This window comes from Callorhinchus milii, unplaced genomic scaffold, assembly GCF_018977255.1.
Source record: "Callorhinchus milii isolate IMCB2004 unplaced genomic scaffold, IMCB_Cmil_1.0 Scaffold6, whole genome shotgun sequence".
In the NCBI taxonomy this organism is placed as follows: domain Eukaryota; kingdom Metazoa; phylum Chordata; class Chondrichthyes; order Chimaeriformes; family Callorhinchidae; genus Callorhinchus; species Callorhinchus milii.
The window spans coordinates 7,084,269-7,102,248 of NW_024704747.1; the positions used below are offsets into that span (position 1 = coordinate 7,084,269).

General features: G+C 37.7%; 1 protein-coding gene across 1 annotated transcript in view; it reads left to right on the plus strand.

The window, feature by feature from the left end:
• Positions 1 to 17,980, plus strand: part of LOC103180487 (low-density lipoprotein receptor-related protein 1) — a 552,054-nt gene that overhangs the window by 444,452 nt on the left and 89,622 nt on the right. Inside the window, exons 55-60 of the mRNA XM_042336207.1 lie at positions 1,140 to 1,327; positions 2,584 to 2,767; positions 4,146 to 4,231; positions 4,319 to 4,438; positions 14,262 to 14,449; positions 17,327 to 17,532. Coding sequence (XP_042192141.1) covers positions 1,140 to 1,327; positions 2,584 to 2,767; positions 4,146 to 4,231; positions 4,319 to 4,438; positions 14,262 to 14,449; positions 17,327 to 17,532 — 972 coding nt within the window. The remainder of the gene's footprint in view (positions 1 to 1,139; positions 1,328 to 2,583; positions 2,768 to 4,145; positions 4,232 to 4,318; positions 4,439 to 14,261; positions 14,450 to 17,326; positions 17,533 to 17,980) is intronic.

A 17,980-nucleotide genomic window follows, 5' to 3' on the forward strand; every position in this document is an offset into this window, starting at 1 on the left:
TGTGCTGCTCAACAGCATTAATCATATTTTCAAAACTTTGTCCTGCAATATTTGGGACAACAGGATATTTTCTGCATTTTTTTCCTCTGTAATTTTTGATAATAGTTTCTGAGCATAAACCGAAAACCTTTATTTTCTACACGACAAACATTCATGACTTGTTTTGGTGTTAGGATTGCAATTTTGGATTGCATTTTGTTTCGGAATAAATATCAACTCTCGACTTAAACAAGTTGGAAGAGCACGAAATGTGCTGCTCCAGATCCCCTTTGCTCTCCTCCCACCCCTGCCCATCAGCTCTGTCCAGAGAGAAATGGAGGTGCCCTGAAGGAGTAAAATGAGAGACAACGGAGTTTGACTGATCAATACAAGTCAACAGAACAGATGGAAAATAAAAATTCTAATAAATCAGTTCTGACGAAGGGTTGAGGACCCGAAAAGTTGACTCACTTTCCTTTCTCCATAGATGCAGGCTGACCTGTTGAGCGTTCCCAGCGACGTCTGTTTTTGTTTCAGATTTCCAGCATCTGCAATATTTTGCATTTTGTTCCAATTAATACCTTTTCACCCAATCTGGGAAGTGACTGCTGTAGAGCACACACAGCTTTTCTACGAACCTCCTCTGTATTGAAGAAATACGGCAGAAAATGTAATGTCTTAAACAGAATCAAGAAGTTGGAGGGCAAGATTGCGAAAGGAATTGGATTGCTTGTAGTAAAGATCGCTGTGGCAAAAGAAGATAATTTGGTCAGTCAATCCATGACTGTTTTGTAGGACACTGCTGTGTGCTACCACGTTCTGCCCACAAAATACACAGTCAATTCACTTTACAATATATTCTGTGAAGTGCTTTGAGACATCTTGATGATGTGATAAGGCGCTATATCAAATTCAAAAATATTGTTATTAAATGGTGCTAGCTTTTTTTTTGTCATGCTTCAGATTGTTTTAGTCTGTAATAATTTAACATTTTACTATTGTTTGTAATTGATGTCTGGTGGGATAGAGCAACTATTTATGTTTTGCATCGGTCAGTCACAGATATGCAGAGGTTGCCAGAATTATAATTTCTACATTCTGAAAATGTACTTGAGAAGTAATGAACGCTTTCACCATTCTGTTTTTCTTCTGCTCTTTAGGAAAATCATGCCGTGATTCATTTTACCTATGCAAAAATGGAAATTGCATAAATGAAACGCTCTTGTGTGATAAGAATGTTGACTGTGAGGATGGATCAGATGAGAGGAATTGTTTTGTCAATGAATGTGCAAATAAGAGAATTAGTGGGTGTTCACAAGACTGTCAAGACCTGAAAATTGGGTACAAGGTTAGTATTAATGCAAGCTTTGAGTAGGAATTATGATCAGTAATATATTCAATGCTTGTCAGGGAGGGAAAAAATAAATCTGTGGTTGATTGAAATGGGCTGTCTTTAAAACCATAAATCTGGCATTTATTTTAACCAGTCCTTCACGGTTCAAAACAATTAAAATTTAAATTTAAAGTAAGAATCTTAGGGTGCATTTCTCAGGAGTACTTACAGACGTTGGTGACTGAAATTGTGTGAGTCTCCAAGTTATTATAAAATGAAACTCATGCACCAGTAAACTTAGGTGTCATTTGCTAATTTTCCTGTATTAATCTTTTAATTACTCAACGTTTTGTTCAAGCTTTTTAACTGTCCAATTGAGGCCCAAAGTTTGTCCTATTCAAGCTTTGTGGAGTCCTGCAGCTCAGTGGTTAGAGCATTCGCCTCACAAGCGAGAGACCTGGGTTTGATTCCCGGCAGGATGAAACCTTGAGCAAGTTTCCTTACTCCACACGCCTAATAATAATCCCTCAAGAAACAAAACAATAATAAATTGGTCACTTCAATCCACGACTGTTTGTGGGACACTGCTGTGTGCAATTGGCTGCTATGTTTCGCCCACAAATCACTTCAATTCACAGTCAATTCACTTTACAGTATATTCTGTGAAGCACTTTGAAACGTCTAGAAGATGTGAAAAGCACTATACCAATGCAAGGATTAATTTTATTATATGTAGCCTTTAAGACCAATGTGCAGAATTTTGGAATATTGTTGCATTCAATCTTAATGTGTAAGTCCATCCTTTTAAGAGCTACAAGAAGTTGTCTTCCAAATTAAGACTGAATTTAAGAATTTTCCAAAATTCTGTGTGAATTCTGAAATTGTAAGACAATGTTGCTTGGGCTAGGACCAGGAGGAATTGCAGACCTTTGGTTTCTGTAATTTGCCATTATTGTGCATTTTTGTGGAAATGAATGTTCCCACAACAATTATTGGGTGATACATTTTCTCACTTGTGTGAGGACTGGACATGAGTGAAAAGTTAACGTCCGTCAGTCATTTCTTCTGTAGTTCAGTGCATTTTGTGGCAGGATTTCCTGTGAAGCAAAATACTGATTTTGTTTGTGATTTTGTTTAATGAATAAAAACTACATACTGTCAACGAAAGCTTTCCATCCGAATTATTCTATAAATAATATTTTTTTTTGCAAAGTGAAGGTCTTTTTAAATGAACTGCTGATTTTAGTAAAACATTTTTATTTGGCTTTCAGTGCAAGTGTTGGCCTGGATTCAGACTGAAAGATGATGGCAAAACTTGTGTTGACATTGATGAATGTATAACCACCTTCCCCTGTAGCCAGCAATGCATCAATACCTATGGGACCTACAAGTGTTTGTGTGCAGAGGGTTATGAAATACGAGTGGATAATCCCAATAGCTGCAAAGCTTTATCAGGTGTGATTTTTGTTTACTTCTATCCTGTATTAAGCCTCTGTGTAACCTCACAGGAAGTACGAGAATAAATTGTGAGTACTTTAAATATTAATGAGAAAAATTACGGGATGCTTAAAGCGTTCCTAAACTATTTTTCTGAATGACTTTGGGAATGCTAGCAGGTAGCGACCTTCATTAGTTAAGTGATTTGCTCTGCTTAAGGATCAAGCACTACCAACTTTTTCTGACCTTGAATTGAGGACCTTGTTTATTTTTATGCTAATATTGAACTTTTTTTTATCAGCTTAGTATTATTTTTGCCATGGTTTATTTTCCTTGGGAAGGCTGGAATATATGTTCTTGAAGAATATATTTTAGGAAGGGAGCTTATGGCAGAAATGTGAACCATCGATGTTATAAAAGGGAATTGCATTTTTTGCCTCTGTTGTTCCTTGTTGCGTGGAATTCTCATTTGGTTTGGATGCTCTTAAGCGTGGAGATGGATTTACACATGTGTCAGACACCCAGCTGACTAAAAAATAAAATTGCTGTGTGTATGCTCGACAACTTCTATTTCGGTGGAGCTTGTTAGCCAAGCAGCAAAGAATGTGGGCAACAACATGATGGCTGGGTCAGAATTGAAATAGAGGCTTTAATTTGAGTTTTCTTTCCATCTGATATTTCTCCACCTGCAAAACTGCTTGATGGGTTGATGGAATCACTGGACATGTGAGGTAAAAACTGTAGAAGCCACAGTTAACGCCATATCAGTCTTGACAAACTGTACTGTAAAATACTGCACTTGGGCTTCATTGCGTTGTATCTGCAAACCTCTGTGATTTCAACCCCAGTATCCTTAGTCCATGTAGGATTATGTTTTTTTTAATGTATTTTCCCATGTTCCAGTTTTTCTCTCCTTTTGTCGAGCACATGATTGCCCCCTGGCATAGTTCAGTGTGTAATGGCAGTCCTCTGGTACCACGCTCTGATAGCTAATCTTCAGGTGTGAATCATCAGAATATCTTAAGGTCTTGGGGAAGGGGTGGGGTGGGAGAGAGAGAGAGATGGGAATCAATTATGAAGGACACTAAATGGAGATGATAAGTGAGATCCTTATGCTTTATTTGTTCCCTCCTCGCTTATTCTTTTGAGGCCAATGGAAATGGCTTGCTGCTATACTTCCTGTGATCAGCTAATTCAATACAGACTAAATATTAACGCAGAGACTTCATAAAACAGTATATTTACCTGCTGACCTGAATTGAACATATTTTGTTCATTTATATTTTATTTATTTATATATATATAAAAAGGGCATTAGCATAATTGTATATTTATACAGGCTTCATAAATGTTTGTGATTGCTGCACTTAGTTAACTACTCTTACTGCATATTCAGCTGAGGAGCCATTCTTGATATTTGCCGATCGACATGAAATAAGAAAAATGAGTATAGATGGATTCAACTACACGTTACTGAAACAGGTAGATTATTTTTTAACACCATCTTTTGTGAAGCCTTATGTTTAAAGACGAATGATTCAGCAACATTTAAGTTTGTTTGCATTGCAGGGGTTGAATAATGTTCACGCAATAGATTTTGACTACAGTGAACAGTTTATTTACTGGACTGATTTCACCTCACAAAGCAGCACCATATCAAGAATCCGCCTGAATGGAAGCAATCCAGAGGTAGGAATATTTCATCAGCAATTTCTTGTCTAAGACGTTTTGTCTGTGAAATGCATTGCTGACCTTAACATGTTTGTATTGGGGCTGGGAAAAGGTGTTGAATGTTGTTATGAATCTCAAAGAACAAATATTAATAATGATTTCAATCCTGGTTTGTAGCAAATGATGATAAATAAATACATACATACATGCATGTATACATATATACATACACACACACACACACACATACAAACATAAAGCAAGGTTTGTGATTGATGTAACCCAGATCTATTTAATTTCTATTTGATTGCAAAAGGAAACAATGGCAGTCACCTAATATTTGTTTTGTGTTGCCGTTTACAAGACGGTTAAGTCACGTCATAAAATGTGACCGGATTATTAGCCTCTTTCTGTAGGACAATAAGCAATGCTGCTGATAGAGCGGGTTTCACTGTAATAGGGTCCTGAACAAAATGTTGCAATTTCAAGTGAATAGAAGTGCAAATCTAACATTTTCTCCTGAATAGTGTATTAATACCTACATGTTGCCAGGAGGACAAAACCATTGTATTGTTCTCCCAAAGTATTTCATTTGTCAGGATCCAAAACAAAATGCATTTTACTCTTTTTCATTTTACTCTTTTTATAAATAAACTTCACTGAGGCAGAACCAACAAGGCTAGGATCAAACGTGAGTGGGTTCAGCCATTTCATATTATTTCTTTGTCTTATTGCAAATGAACTCCTGAATTATTAAAGAGATTTTGCCTTGCTGACTGAGTGTTCCATCAAGTCTGTAATCTTACATGTCATGTGTACCTTCCCTTGTGTAATGATCCAATAATCTTAATAGTTAAAAGTGTTAGGTAGATGATGGAGCTTGTAAACATATTTGTTTTGAGCATTGTTGGTCTAAGCTAACCTTTATGTGGGTAAAGTTTTGATACATTTTTTTGAAAATGTAAGGTTAACATGAACTTCCAAAAAAAATAATTTGACTATAAAAGGTTAAGGTGGTTTTTGAAATTATATTGGGATAAGAACACCTGCATTGCAAGCCAGAGCTTCAATTTTAAGTCCAGTTCTATTAAATCTGTGGTTAATCAAATCAACACAATCATCTATATTGCTGGAAATGAAGAGAAGGAAGTTTGCTTTATAATTTCCACTTTGTAACAAAGATGTTACAAATAAAATATTCCTATATACCTGATTTTTACCATCCTATGCACATGTTGTTTTGTGTAAGCATAGAACTCTGGAACTGTGTGATGGTTTTTTAATGTTATTCTGTGATAACAATAAATGGTGCCCTAAAAGATCCACTGGACCACGTAAGAACTTTCAAATGATCCTGTGGACCAGAGCATAACTTAATTTGTGCCTGTCATGTTTATCTTTCAATAGGGCAAAACAAGCTGCTTCCAAAGGCATTGCCACCAGGCAATGTCAGGAACTAATGCAATTTATGCTGTCTTACCCCTTTTACTTTGCTCAGCCGGGTGTCTTGACACATGTGGAAACCCATCACCATGCTTCAGAGTATCCAAACCAGACTTAAAGTTCCACATATGTTTGCCACCCACAAATGCCAAATTTCCTGTCTGAAGTAGAATGCGTACTCGCTCAAACTACTAAGATTGCCACTGAAGATTAACTCGGCATTCCATTGCAAAACACATCACCTTCAAGCCAGCTTACCCCACCCACCCACCCCAAAAAAAACTAGACCTCAACTCTGATTGCTGTAATAATATCTAATAATCCTTACAATTAATATAGTGCCTTTCATATCCAAGAGATGTCTCAAAGTATTTTACGGAATTTACTGTAAAAATAATAATAAATATAATCCTTGCATTTTGTGGGCGATATACGGCAGCCGATTATGCACAGTAGGTCTAGATGAAAAAGTGTAGAGATTGTGTAGAATGCATGTATTGTAGATGAACATGACAACCAAATTGCACACAGTCATGTCCCACAAAACAAACATAATAATAATAATCCTTGCATTTATATAGCGCTTTTCACATCTTTTAGACGTCTCGAAGAGCTTCACAGAATATACTGTAAAGTGAATTGACTGTATTTTTGTGGGCGAAACGCGGAATCTAATTGCACACAGCAGTGTCCCGCAAACAGTTGTGGATTGAGTGACCAAATTATTATTGTTTTTTTTGAAGGATTATCAACACCGGAAAAGCGATCCACCAATCGATTAACAACCGGGTTTCTACTTACTGCTAGGTAAACAGAGGTGTGTGGAGTAAGGAAACTTGCCCAACATTTCGCCCTGCTGGGAATAGAACCCAGGTCTCTCACTTGCGAGGCGAGTGCTCTAATGACTCTGTGGCCAGAGTCAATTTTACCTGGGAAATTGTTGGCCAGGACACTTCTCTTTTCAAATAGTGCCTCGGGATCGAGGCATTTGGACAGAAATCTTGATTTAATGTCTCATCTGAAGAACAGCACCTCTGACAAGGCAGCATACACCCAGCACTGCAATGAGGACACTGCATAGAGTACATGAGTTCAGAGTCTTGATATGGGGCTTGAATCCACATGGGGCTGCCACAGTTGCTTATAAAGGAGACATTCACTACAGTTTACAGTATATCCTGCGAAACAATTTGAGATATCCTCCTGATGTGAAAGGCATTGCATCAAATGTAAGGATTATTTATTAAGAGCGAAAAAGTAGGGAAATGGGATTTTTTAAGATAACTCCGGTGGGAAGATAACACCACACAGGCATGTCCTACTTATGCTGAATTTTTTTCTAGGTCTTCTTTATTAACGGTAAAAGTGAATCAATGGCATTCACTCATGAATGCAGCTCTGCACTTGGGTCCACAAAGGCACCTGTGGAGAGTTTTGCATTCAAGGAGCTCAGAGTTGTCCAAGCTATGCGGTATATCTCTGTGCTGCCACTTTGCACCCATCTTCTAAAGCTTGTACTAGCATTAATTGCACTATCGCTGCAGCATACAAAACAGTTTTTCAAAGCATTTTGAAATGACAGCAAAGTATTTTCATTTGCATAAAACACTGAAGATAATGATTTCAAGTAGATTTGCTTTAGAGATTTTTTTAGAAGAGGGATTTACACTCAATTGTGTTCAATGTTTACATTAATCAATATTTGAGAATGTTCATAGGATTTCAGCCGATACTCCTCTCAGACGTATCCAAAGCACGATCCTTATTCATTATGCATGGTACAAATGTAGTTCTTTCACTCTGGCCACAGAGTCTTCGATGATGTTAGTGATGTGGTGCTCAGTTTAATTGTATTTGTATCACCTCAGGTGATAGTCTTGAAGGTCAGTCTTCGGAGTTGGAAGCAATCTTGTGGAAACTGAACTGCTGGGGAAAATCTCCTTTATTGTTACAAGGGTAACAATGAAAAGAAAATCAGGACTCAAGTCACTGACCTAAATAATAATAATAATCACAATCGTTGGATTTGATATAGCATCTTAGTCCGTTGTTGAGAAGTCTCAAAGCGCTTCACAGAATATATTGTAAAGTGGATTGACTGTATTTTGTGGGTGAAACACAGCAACCAATTACGCACAGCAATGTTCCACAAACAGACGTGAGTTGAATGACCATTTTTTTTTTGAGCAGTTATAACACCCGGAAAGTGATCTGCCAATCGATTAACAACCGGGTTCATACTTACTGCTCGATAAACAGGTGTGTGGAGTAAGAAAATGGGTAAGGTGTGGGCAAGCTTGCCCGACAGCAATATCAATGGCAAACTATGTGGTATTAGAAGGTTAGACTCCAGCATTTACCCCAACGCGCACTCTGGGGTCCCTAAACCATAGCTTTGCCAACCTGCGCCTAACACTTTCCGGAATTAGGAAAGCAGCTGTGGCCCTCCAGGGAGAGAGTGCACATTCCATTCCAACAATCTATCTCTGAGATTTCCATGTGTATCTGGGATGCATGTAAATCTGAGCTTGGTTTGAATACTCTTAAGTATGGTGATCGGGGTACACCTGGCTGACACCCCAAAAAGTGGCTTTCGGCCTGCCCGGGGATTGAACTCAGGTTCTCTCGCTTGAGTAGCCCCTAAATAAGCCCAAAGACATAGCATTAACAGAAACCTTCATGCATTCTCCTATCAGTTTAAATGCACCCAGCCTTACTACATTCCCATCATCAAAATTTTAATACCATCAGCAATAATAATAATAATAATCCCTGCATATCATATAGTGCTTTTCACGTCGGGAGGACATCCCAAAGCGCTTCACGGAACACACTGTAAAGTGAATTGACTGTATATTTTTTGTGCGAACGCGGCAGCCAATTATGCACAGCAATGTCCCACAAACAGTCGTAGATTGAAAATGACCAATTTATTATTGTTTTTGGTTTTGGAGGGATTATTATTAGGCGTGTGGAGTAAGGAAACTTGCCCAAGGTTTCGCCCTGCCTGGAAATGAACTCAGGTCTCTCACTTGCAAAGCGAGTGCTCTCACCACTGAGCTACAGGACTCCACAATAATATATTTCCAATAAACTTTCCAGGATCTTATGTATTCTGATTGAAGTGTATTTAGTCTTTGGAAAGCGATGGGGCAACATTGTTATTTTGACTCAGCAAATCTTCAGTAAGTTGTTTGTTTTTAACAAAATGAAATCCATCCCTCTTATCAACATCTGCAACAATAACAACAGATTAATGCCTGTGATTAATGATCAAGGCTAATGATCAATAATGTGCCATTTAGAAACTGGTTTTGCAAGTAGTGTCGTTCAGCTTATTGAATGATTTAAACATTTGCACCCACTTGGCTGTTGCAGCATTTCCAATATATAATACCCATAACTTTTTACCATATTGACATCAGGCTTTTCTTGCCTTTCTTATTCTGAATGAATAGATTTTCTAGGAAATAGATTTGCCATCTGAACCGTCCTACTTTTAATTGTTAATGAGGGTGTTGTGTAAGCCTTGTTGCCCCGTGTGCTTTCAACCTGATTTGTGTAGCAGAGCCCATCAACACATTTGCCACAGTAGGCAGTGGATTAATGTTGGGGAGTCCCACAGTGCTCTGCTGAAAATAACTCCTGAAGTATCTGATTGTTCACACCTGCAAACCAAAAATAACACTGACAGTTAGATAGGGCTTTGTCTTTGATGACCTTGCCAAACTACTTGGCTGAATCCATACCTGATTCCGAGCTGCTGATAATTTTGGACCTAAGTCAAAAATCTTATCTCATAATATATTTGCTGCTGCATAAAATGGGAGAGAGTTCAGGCAATGATGTGCACACAGCCCATTATACTTGCCTCATTGTTGGTTTCCTCTTGCTGTTTTATTTAAAATCATTTGTGGCCAAACTAAATAAATTAATATTGGAAAGATCACACCTTCTCTTGAATGAATGAAATTCCTTGACACAGGAGCTTAGGCTGACACTACAAGCATTATTTAAGAACTAGATACTGGATTTGATGTGTGCCGTTACCGAGAATTGAGCTGAATCTCACCAAACTGTTGCTCCCTTGGGCTTGGCCCTGCACATGTTTCTTCACCTCTCTCTGGAGATTATATAAATGAGAAAAATATCTGACAATACTGAATGTACTGGAGAAATGGGATTTAAAACTTTGCCACAATCTAGTAAAACGACAGAACAAGCTGCACAAGAACATTTGGTAAGCGAAATAGCCTTCTTCTATATCTTATGTTCCTATGAGACCCGTTACTTAGGCTCTTATATCATTTTTTTGTTCTGCACTTTGTTTATAGAAATATCTTCCCATAATCATAAAATAACATCTACTTCTGTGCTCTTAGGTTGTTATCCTATGGGATTATTTTCACATTGAATTTGATCAGTTTTGTGTTCCTGCCTGTCACAACCAGAGGAACCATGTCATTTTGTGCTGAACAATTTGAAGTCGAGTAAGATACTGAAAGCAATTTGGAAGATGCCTGGATCTCGGTTTGATTGTCAAACATGCAGCTGTTCGCTAACCTGTTGCGATTTGTATCTTGATATCTATAAAAATGTTCAGTTGGCAGGTTTTATGCAGAAACCTATGGTACTCGTCCTAATACCAGAAGAGTTAAATGACTAAACTTCCCATCGCCCTGCCCCCACCCCCCACCCAAAAAAACCAAGAATGGGTGTTACATTTTACAGATTTCGCTTATTAAATCTCGAGTGAGCTTTTCTGGAAAGATAAGTTCAGATGGGGTGGAAGAGCCTGCTTCATTTGAAGTGATCTTGGTGTCTTGTGAATATATGATCTTTGTTCTGGCACATGTGATGGTTCAGAAAAATGCCACAGTATAGCTGTGCATTTGGCATAGCTAAGGTTACAAAAGCACCATTTCTATCCTCTTATTTATGCTTTCTAATGATTCGATAACATCATAAGATCAGACTTTATTTTGGTCATCATATGTAGTCCATTATTTCGGGGACATTAGCAACAGGAAAAAGCTGGAGAGATTTGTAATAAGGACAGATAGACTCTCATTAAGAGAACACAATGTACTGGATGTGTCAGCAGGCAAGCCAAACGATCATTTGTTTTCCTTCAAATTCCTTGTCTAGGTTCTCGTTGAGTATTTCCCCTTTGGCCCTTTATCTTGCTAGATAGCTGTCTGTATGTCCTGATTGATGTCCAAGCACACCAGTGTAAGGGTCAATGAAAGTATGTCATTGTGGTTTCCATGAGTAACACGAATATAGAGAGCGATCTGTATCTATAAATAGTGGGAAAGGCCAAACAGAAGGTAAATGATCTCATGTTCTTGCTTTTCCTTTGTAAATACGTTTTAAAATAACATCTGATATGCTCAAAAAAAAGAAATTAATGAATTCCTGAAAGGAGTAGGTATATTTTCTTATGATTATCATAATTATCTGAGAATGCTTTTATTGCTGCATCATATATATGTTGGTTGTCCTGTTTTGCAAATCACATGGGGATGGAGCTCCTCAAAGCGTCTGTGTCATGTGGGATGTGCAGTTAATTTATGCTTATGCCATCTGACTAAATTTATAGCTCTCCGACATGTTTTATTTGGAGATCCAGACAATACCTTTACAGAGCTTTGAAGCAACCCATCTACATTAATCTTAGTAAAAGCCCCTGGGAGAATATATCAATAGTAGGTAACCGGTGACTCAAGCATCACCTGAGGTTCCGAACTATCGTTGATATGATTCATTTTGCAGGATTTTGTGATTCCTTTGTTAGATTCAAGATTAATTGATCTTTAGCCTCCAGCTTAAACCTTTACTACATTCTCAACTTGCACATTAAGATTCCTGCACTTGAAGATGCAAGGGAAGAATTCTTTGCTCTACTCCTGGGAATTTCAGATTTAAAAGCTTTTGAAAAATAGCAACTTTTGCAGCAAAAGCGAACCTTGTTTTTTTTTGTTCAGCTTACTCACTCATTTAGAGGGAAATACTGACACAATTCAAAATAATGTCAGTATTCCATGTGTCTGACTGTACATAATAATCCTTGCATTTAATATAGAGCCTTATCAAGTTGCTGAGTCGTCTCAATGCGCTTCACAGAAAAGACTGTAAAGTGAATTGACTGTATATTTTGTGGGCGATCACCAATTGTGCACAGCAGTGTCCCACAAGCTCGTGGATTGAGTAACCAAGTTATTTTTTTGAATAAACACAAAAGTGTCACTGTGTAATTTTTCTTGTTATAAGTGTCCCCACAATCAGAATAGATGGCTGAATATCTGGTGCCTGTGGCTGATGCAGCACAACAAGTGTGATTGTGTTTTCCTAATAAAAAAACACTCTGTTGTACTTGCCAATCCAATGGAGCACATTTAATCCCTGCTGGATGTGTATCTTTGATAGTGTGGTGTTACATACACAATCTGGCAACTCAGTGGAAGTGTACATCAAACCGCATGGTGCGCATTCCACATATGGCTCTTAAGATTAATATTTGTACATAGCTTTCTCCATTAACTCTGGTGCTAGTTGGTTAAATTGAATAAGTTTCGACTGTGTAATCAGCGAAGTGTTTTGGGTGAGGGAAGCTCAAATCTGCAGGGAAAGGGTAATATGTGAGAGAATGTGAAATTATGCATATGTACCACAGAGCCACAAGGACAGTATTACTTGCACAGTGCTCTCGCTATTCAAAAGCTAATGTGAATTAAATTATTAATTTATCATCCAAGCAAATGAAAATAATTGTTCCAGCAAAGCTTGTTAGCAACCCTGGCTCAGTTTTTGCACCATGGAAATAGCCTTAAATTGCTTGTAGAACTGAACTCAATAATTAACCAGGAAAAAATAAACAAATGTTTTATGGAAAGAGCTTTTGCAAATGGAAAAGATCCAACATTATCATTACATTAAAATACTGGGATGAAGAAGGTCAATAGCTATCTTCTATCATCACAAATCAAATAATCTTCAGATTGCAAATTTCAAAGTAGGAGGAAACCCAACTAGCTAAAATAAGGGGAAAAAGAAACCATCTTGTATGCTAAAACCCTTAGAGTAGTATTTGTAACTTTACATAGTTTTTCTCCTCTACAAAATATTGGAAACATCAGTGCTGGAACTATTACAAAATACTTGATAATTAAACTCATATGTTGGTGTGCAAGATTTATATATCAAAATAAAAAGTGATACTGGGTAAGAATTAATGACAAAAAAAAGGTTTGAATCTGGTAAAGGCACTGGAAAAGCCAGTAAATCAGTACATTTTCTGTGTGAAACCCTCCCGGACAATTCTCTCTCTTCTAAACAATATTTTTCTATCAGTCCGCAAATATTCTGCTTAATAAATTCCCTATACAATACCCAGAAGAAAAGTGATCCAGGCAGCTCAGGAATTAAGTAGGTTGTCCAGATAACATACATATTCTCATACTTTGCTCTGTTTCATACAACTGTTGTATTTCCCAACAGATGGTTGCCTGAAGTGCACTCAATACCAGCTGATGGACACTGAATGCAGTTGCACATGATTTTGTAATTTTCTTCAAATGCAACAGCAACAACTTGCATTTATGTAGTGGAGGAGTTTTGATTGAGTTTTAAATTGTGCCTACCGGGAGGTCTGTGGGAAAAGTCTAAGCAGGATCCAAGCGTATAGAAGACATTAAATCACATCAAAAGCATGGAAAAGAAATGACCTGAATGCCGTCCAATTTTAAATTTCAATGAGTTTTTCTTATCTCATGCCATACTGCTCTACACCATTATCCTAACCAATTCTGGTCAATTGAGATTCAGACACCCACAGCCCATTAGGTCTTCTTTGCAATAGGCTTTCAGATCAAAATGAATGAACATCTGTGGAAAGAAAATGGTGATATGTGACTAATGATAAAGTGGAATTGAGTAAATATTGTGATCCCACTTTAATTGTGGTTTTCCTGGCATATATTTTGATCAGGTCTTATTGTGTGTGTGTGTGTGTTTTTCATGTACTCCGGTCAGATAAAGTTGACATTGCTGCAAATCGTGAATACACTTTGTTTTGGCAATTTCCATTGAATTTTGAATTCAATATATTTTGTAACCCACGTACAACAATTAAGGGAAATTATCTTATCCACTGTCACCAGGTATTATAAGTACTTTATACGTCTGAGTAACTAGAGTACTCCTTTGGGGTTTGGATTGTTCTGTGCAAACAATCTAATTTGTTTTGTTCTGCTGAAAGATTTATTTGAGAACTTAAATTTTTGCTGATCTTTATTACTCTAGGCATTCCTTTTTGGGGTCTATTTCAGTTCTCTGCTAGTGCATCAGGAAACATTAGTGATGTAATAAGCATTATTTTTTTATTTTGCTTTTGTAGGTGGTACAGCATACGGGACAAGCGATTCCAGATGGATTGGCTGTTGACTGGGTTGGCAAGAATCTATACTGGTGTGACAAAACAAAGCTAACTATTGAAGTCTCCAAACTTAATGGGCTTTATCAGACAGGCCTTGTCAACACAGGGCTGAAGACTCCTAAAGATCTAGCATTAGATCCTCGTATTGGGTATGAACAGTTTTATTTACAGTGTAAATATCATTGCAGTAGAAATTTCGTTCTCCACATTCGTGGACCTGTCACTTCCTGTGTGCATAAAAATAGAGAACCGTTATAGCACATCGCTGGGGGCAAATTGACTGCCACGTTGTCACCCAGATACACAGTCACTACAGTTTACAGTTCAATGAAGCACTTTGAGACGTTCTCCCATGAAAGACATTATATCAGATGCATTATTATTATAGAAGCATTCCAGTTATTGATATTTTTAAAACTAGAAATAGCCTTAGACATTCAGTACAAGCTATACTAATAGTACATAAGGATTAATACGTCTAATGTTTGCTTTAATTCATAGTACAATGGTAGATTATATTCTAGTACCTATGGGCAACTACAGTGCACAATGTGTTAATGATTCAGTTGTATTGTATTGAATTGCTTCACACCTATGTTTGGTGCTGGTTTGTAACCTTGTACTGGCTGTTCAGATCTGTCAGCTACAAATATAATATATTGTATCGTATCCTGGCTGGGCTACCAGGTGAGAATATGTGAGGGAAAGATAAATTATTGTTCCCTATAGCAACTATTTTTTCTTTCTTCTGACCATGCATGAAGTGTTAAATAACTGTCAAGCTGATCTTCACAGGCTGACTGGCTGTCTATCTGTCCCATACTTGCAGAGGAAGTTAAGCCAATGTAGAAACACACCTGGCAGATAGATATAAGGGATTTTAACTTAAGGTGGACATTAAAGAACACATGATACTATTTGGAAAGAGAAAGAGAGTTTCCCTCCCGCCCTCCACCCCTCCTGATCCCAACCACCAGCTCGGGTGCAGTTCCCTAACTGTCCAGCACCTTGGGATGTCCTCCTGACATGAAAGGTGCTATACAAATGTAATTTGTTGTTGTTGTTGCCAGTGTCTGGCCAATTATCATCTAGTTAAATTGTTGAATCATCTCCTGGTAGTTTGTGAAACACCACTTACATAAATTGGCTCCCACCTCGCCCATAGATTCACAGTCACTACACTGAACAGTTTCTACTGTGAATTCTTTTAAGACATTTCATCTTGCTAGAGCACTAGATCAAAGGCAAGGATTGTTGTCATCACTTCTCATCTAAATTCCATTTGTTCTGATTCAAAACACATTAGTCAGTCGGACCACATACTTCTAACCTATTTCCATAGAGCAATTCTGTTAGCTCCAATTACTGAAGCAAGAGGATGGTGATTATTCTGTCAGCAAGAGATCGTAAGAGAATACAATTAGCCAACAAATCCCAAACAGTGCCATTCTAGCAGTGCTTTGCAGGGACAACATGAGATAGGCAGCATTGGCTTGAGGGAAAACTCACATAAAAGAAAGCAAGACTAATTATTATATCTGATAGATTCTCAAAGAAAATAAACTTATATAATCTCTCACAGAGACTTGGCAATTTTAAGTAGGCAGGGAAATGATATGATGAAACCCAATAGATGAATTTCAATGTGGAGAAATGCGAGGTAATGCATTTTGGTAGAAAGAATGAGGGAAGGCAATATAGGCTGGTAATATAATCTTAAGGGGGGTATAAAGAGCAGAGAGACCTGGGGGTGCAGGTAAATGAATCCTTGAAGGTGGCAGGACAGGTAGATAAAGCTGTAAAAAGGGCATATGGGATACTAGGCTTTATAAGTAGGGGCATAGAGTACAAGAGTCAGGAGGTTATGATTAACCTATATAAACACTGGTTAGGCCGCAGTTAGAAAACTGCGCCCAGTTCTGGGCACCACACTATAGGAAGGATGTTAAGGCATTGGAAAGGGCGCAGAGGAGATTTACAAGAATGGTAACAGGAATGAGGGACCTTGATTATGAGGAAAGGCTAGTGAGGCTGGGATTATTCTCATTGGAGCAGAGAAGGTTACGAGGAGACCTAATAGAGGTCTTCAAAATCATGAGGGGATTTGATAGGTTAGAAAGGGAAAAAACTGTTTCCACTGGTGGGTGTGTCAGTGACTCGAGGCCACAGATTTAAAATAGTTTCTAAAAGAAGCAGAGGGGAGGTGAGAAGAAATTTTTTCACGCAGCGAGTTGTTCGAATCTGGAACGCATTGCCTGAAAGGGTGGTGGAGGCCGATTCGATAACTACTTTTAAAAACGCGGTGGATGGGTATTTGAGGAGGACGGGTTTGCAGGGTTATGGGGAAAGTGGGATTGACATTAATTGCTCTAATCAAAGAACCGGCACAGACTCGATGGGCAGAATGGCCTCTTTTTGTGCTGTATGATTTATGATTCTATGATTAGGGTTTGCCATTTTCCTGCACCACCCCTGTTCAAGTCATGTTTCCCATTGAACAGAAACATCCCAAAAGATCGGGAACACAAGGATTGTAAAATAAATCAAGAGTTGTGGTGACTCAAGTGTATTGAAAGTTCCAATATTTAATCCTGCTGTACTGAGAGAGCCGTCTGTCAGTTTGGCACCACAGTGGTAGCCTAAGGTTCTTCAGATGCCATGGTGTTTTTGACATGTTTGTGTGGAATTGAAGAGAAGAATATTAACCAAGAATTAACAAGCCCAAAGAGGTTCCACAGAGACTAGCCTCATTGTGACTTACTAGTTCACTTGGAAAATAAATCCATTCTGAACTACTGAACTCATTTAGTTCACAATACATTTTAGTGCTTTGGATACCACTGATGCAATCCTTCATATTTCTTTCCTTGATATTTATTGCTGTCTTCCAAACTGTCATATGTGATGAATACTGTGGTCTAAAATATGTTTTTAATATATATCTTTGATGCAAGACTTGAGGTGAGATGCAATATATGAAAGCTTAAATTTAGTTTGACACTTTTCTTATGAACATCTTTGAATAGATATTTGTATTGGACCGACAATAGTGATTATCCACACATTGGTCGTGTTGGAATGGATGGGACATCGCAAAGTGTTATCATTAACACAAAAATCTCAAAGCCAAGTGGTCTGTGCCTGGATTATGTGAATAACAGACTATATTGGGCTGAGGATCAGGAAGATTATATAGAATTTGCTGACCTGGATGGCTCCAATAGACATAGAGGTAGGTAAGGCTGTTTTTTTCCAATTTAGAATATTATTAATGTGTACATTTTAGTTATGCATGCTATGAATTAATAATGCCTCCTATTTAGTTTATAGATAAATTGTTAATTTGTTAAATATAGAATCATAGAATCTTGCAGCACAGAAGGCAGCCATTCAGCCCATTGCGCCTGTGCCAGCTCTTTGAAAGAGCTATCCAACTAGTCCCTGTACTTACTCTTACTACATAGCCCAGCAAATGTATCAGCAAATTAATTCTGTTTTCAAAATACAATATTGATCAATGCATTACATGGAATTATTATTTACTTACTAGCAGTGTGCCAATTATTATATAATTCACAGAGAACTAGCATCTTTCCATTTTTCCATGGCTAGATGACTGCATACATGTGATGTGTAGCTTTAATTTGTTGTTAAATTTGTTATTAAATGTCCATCTCAGA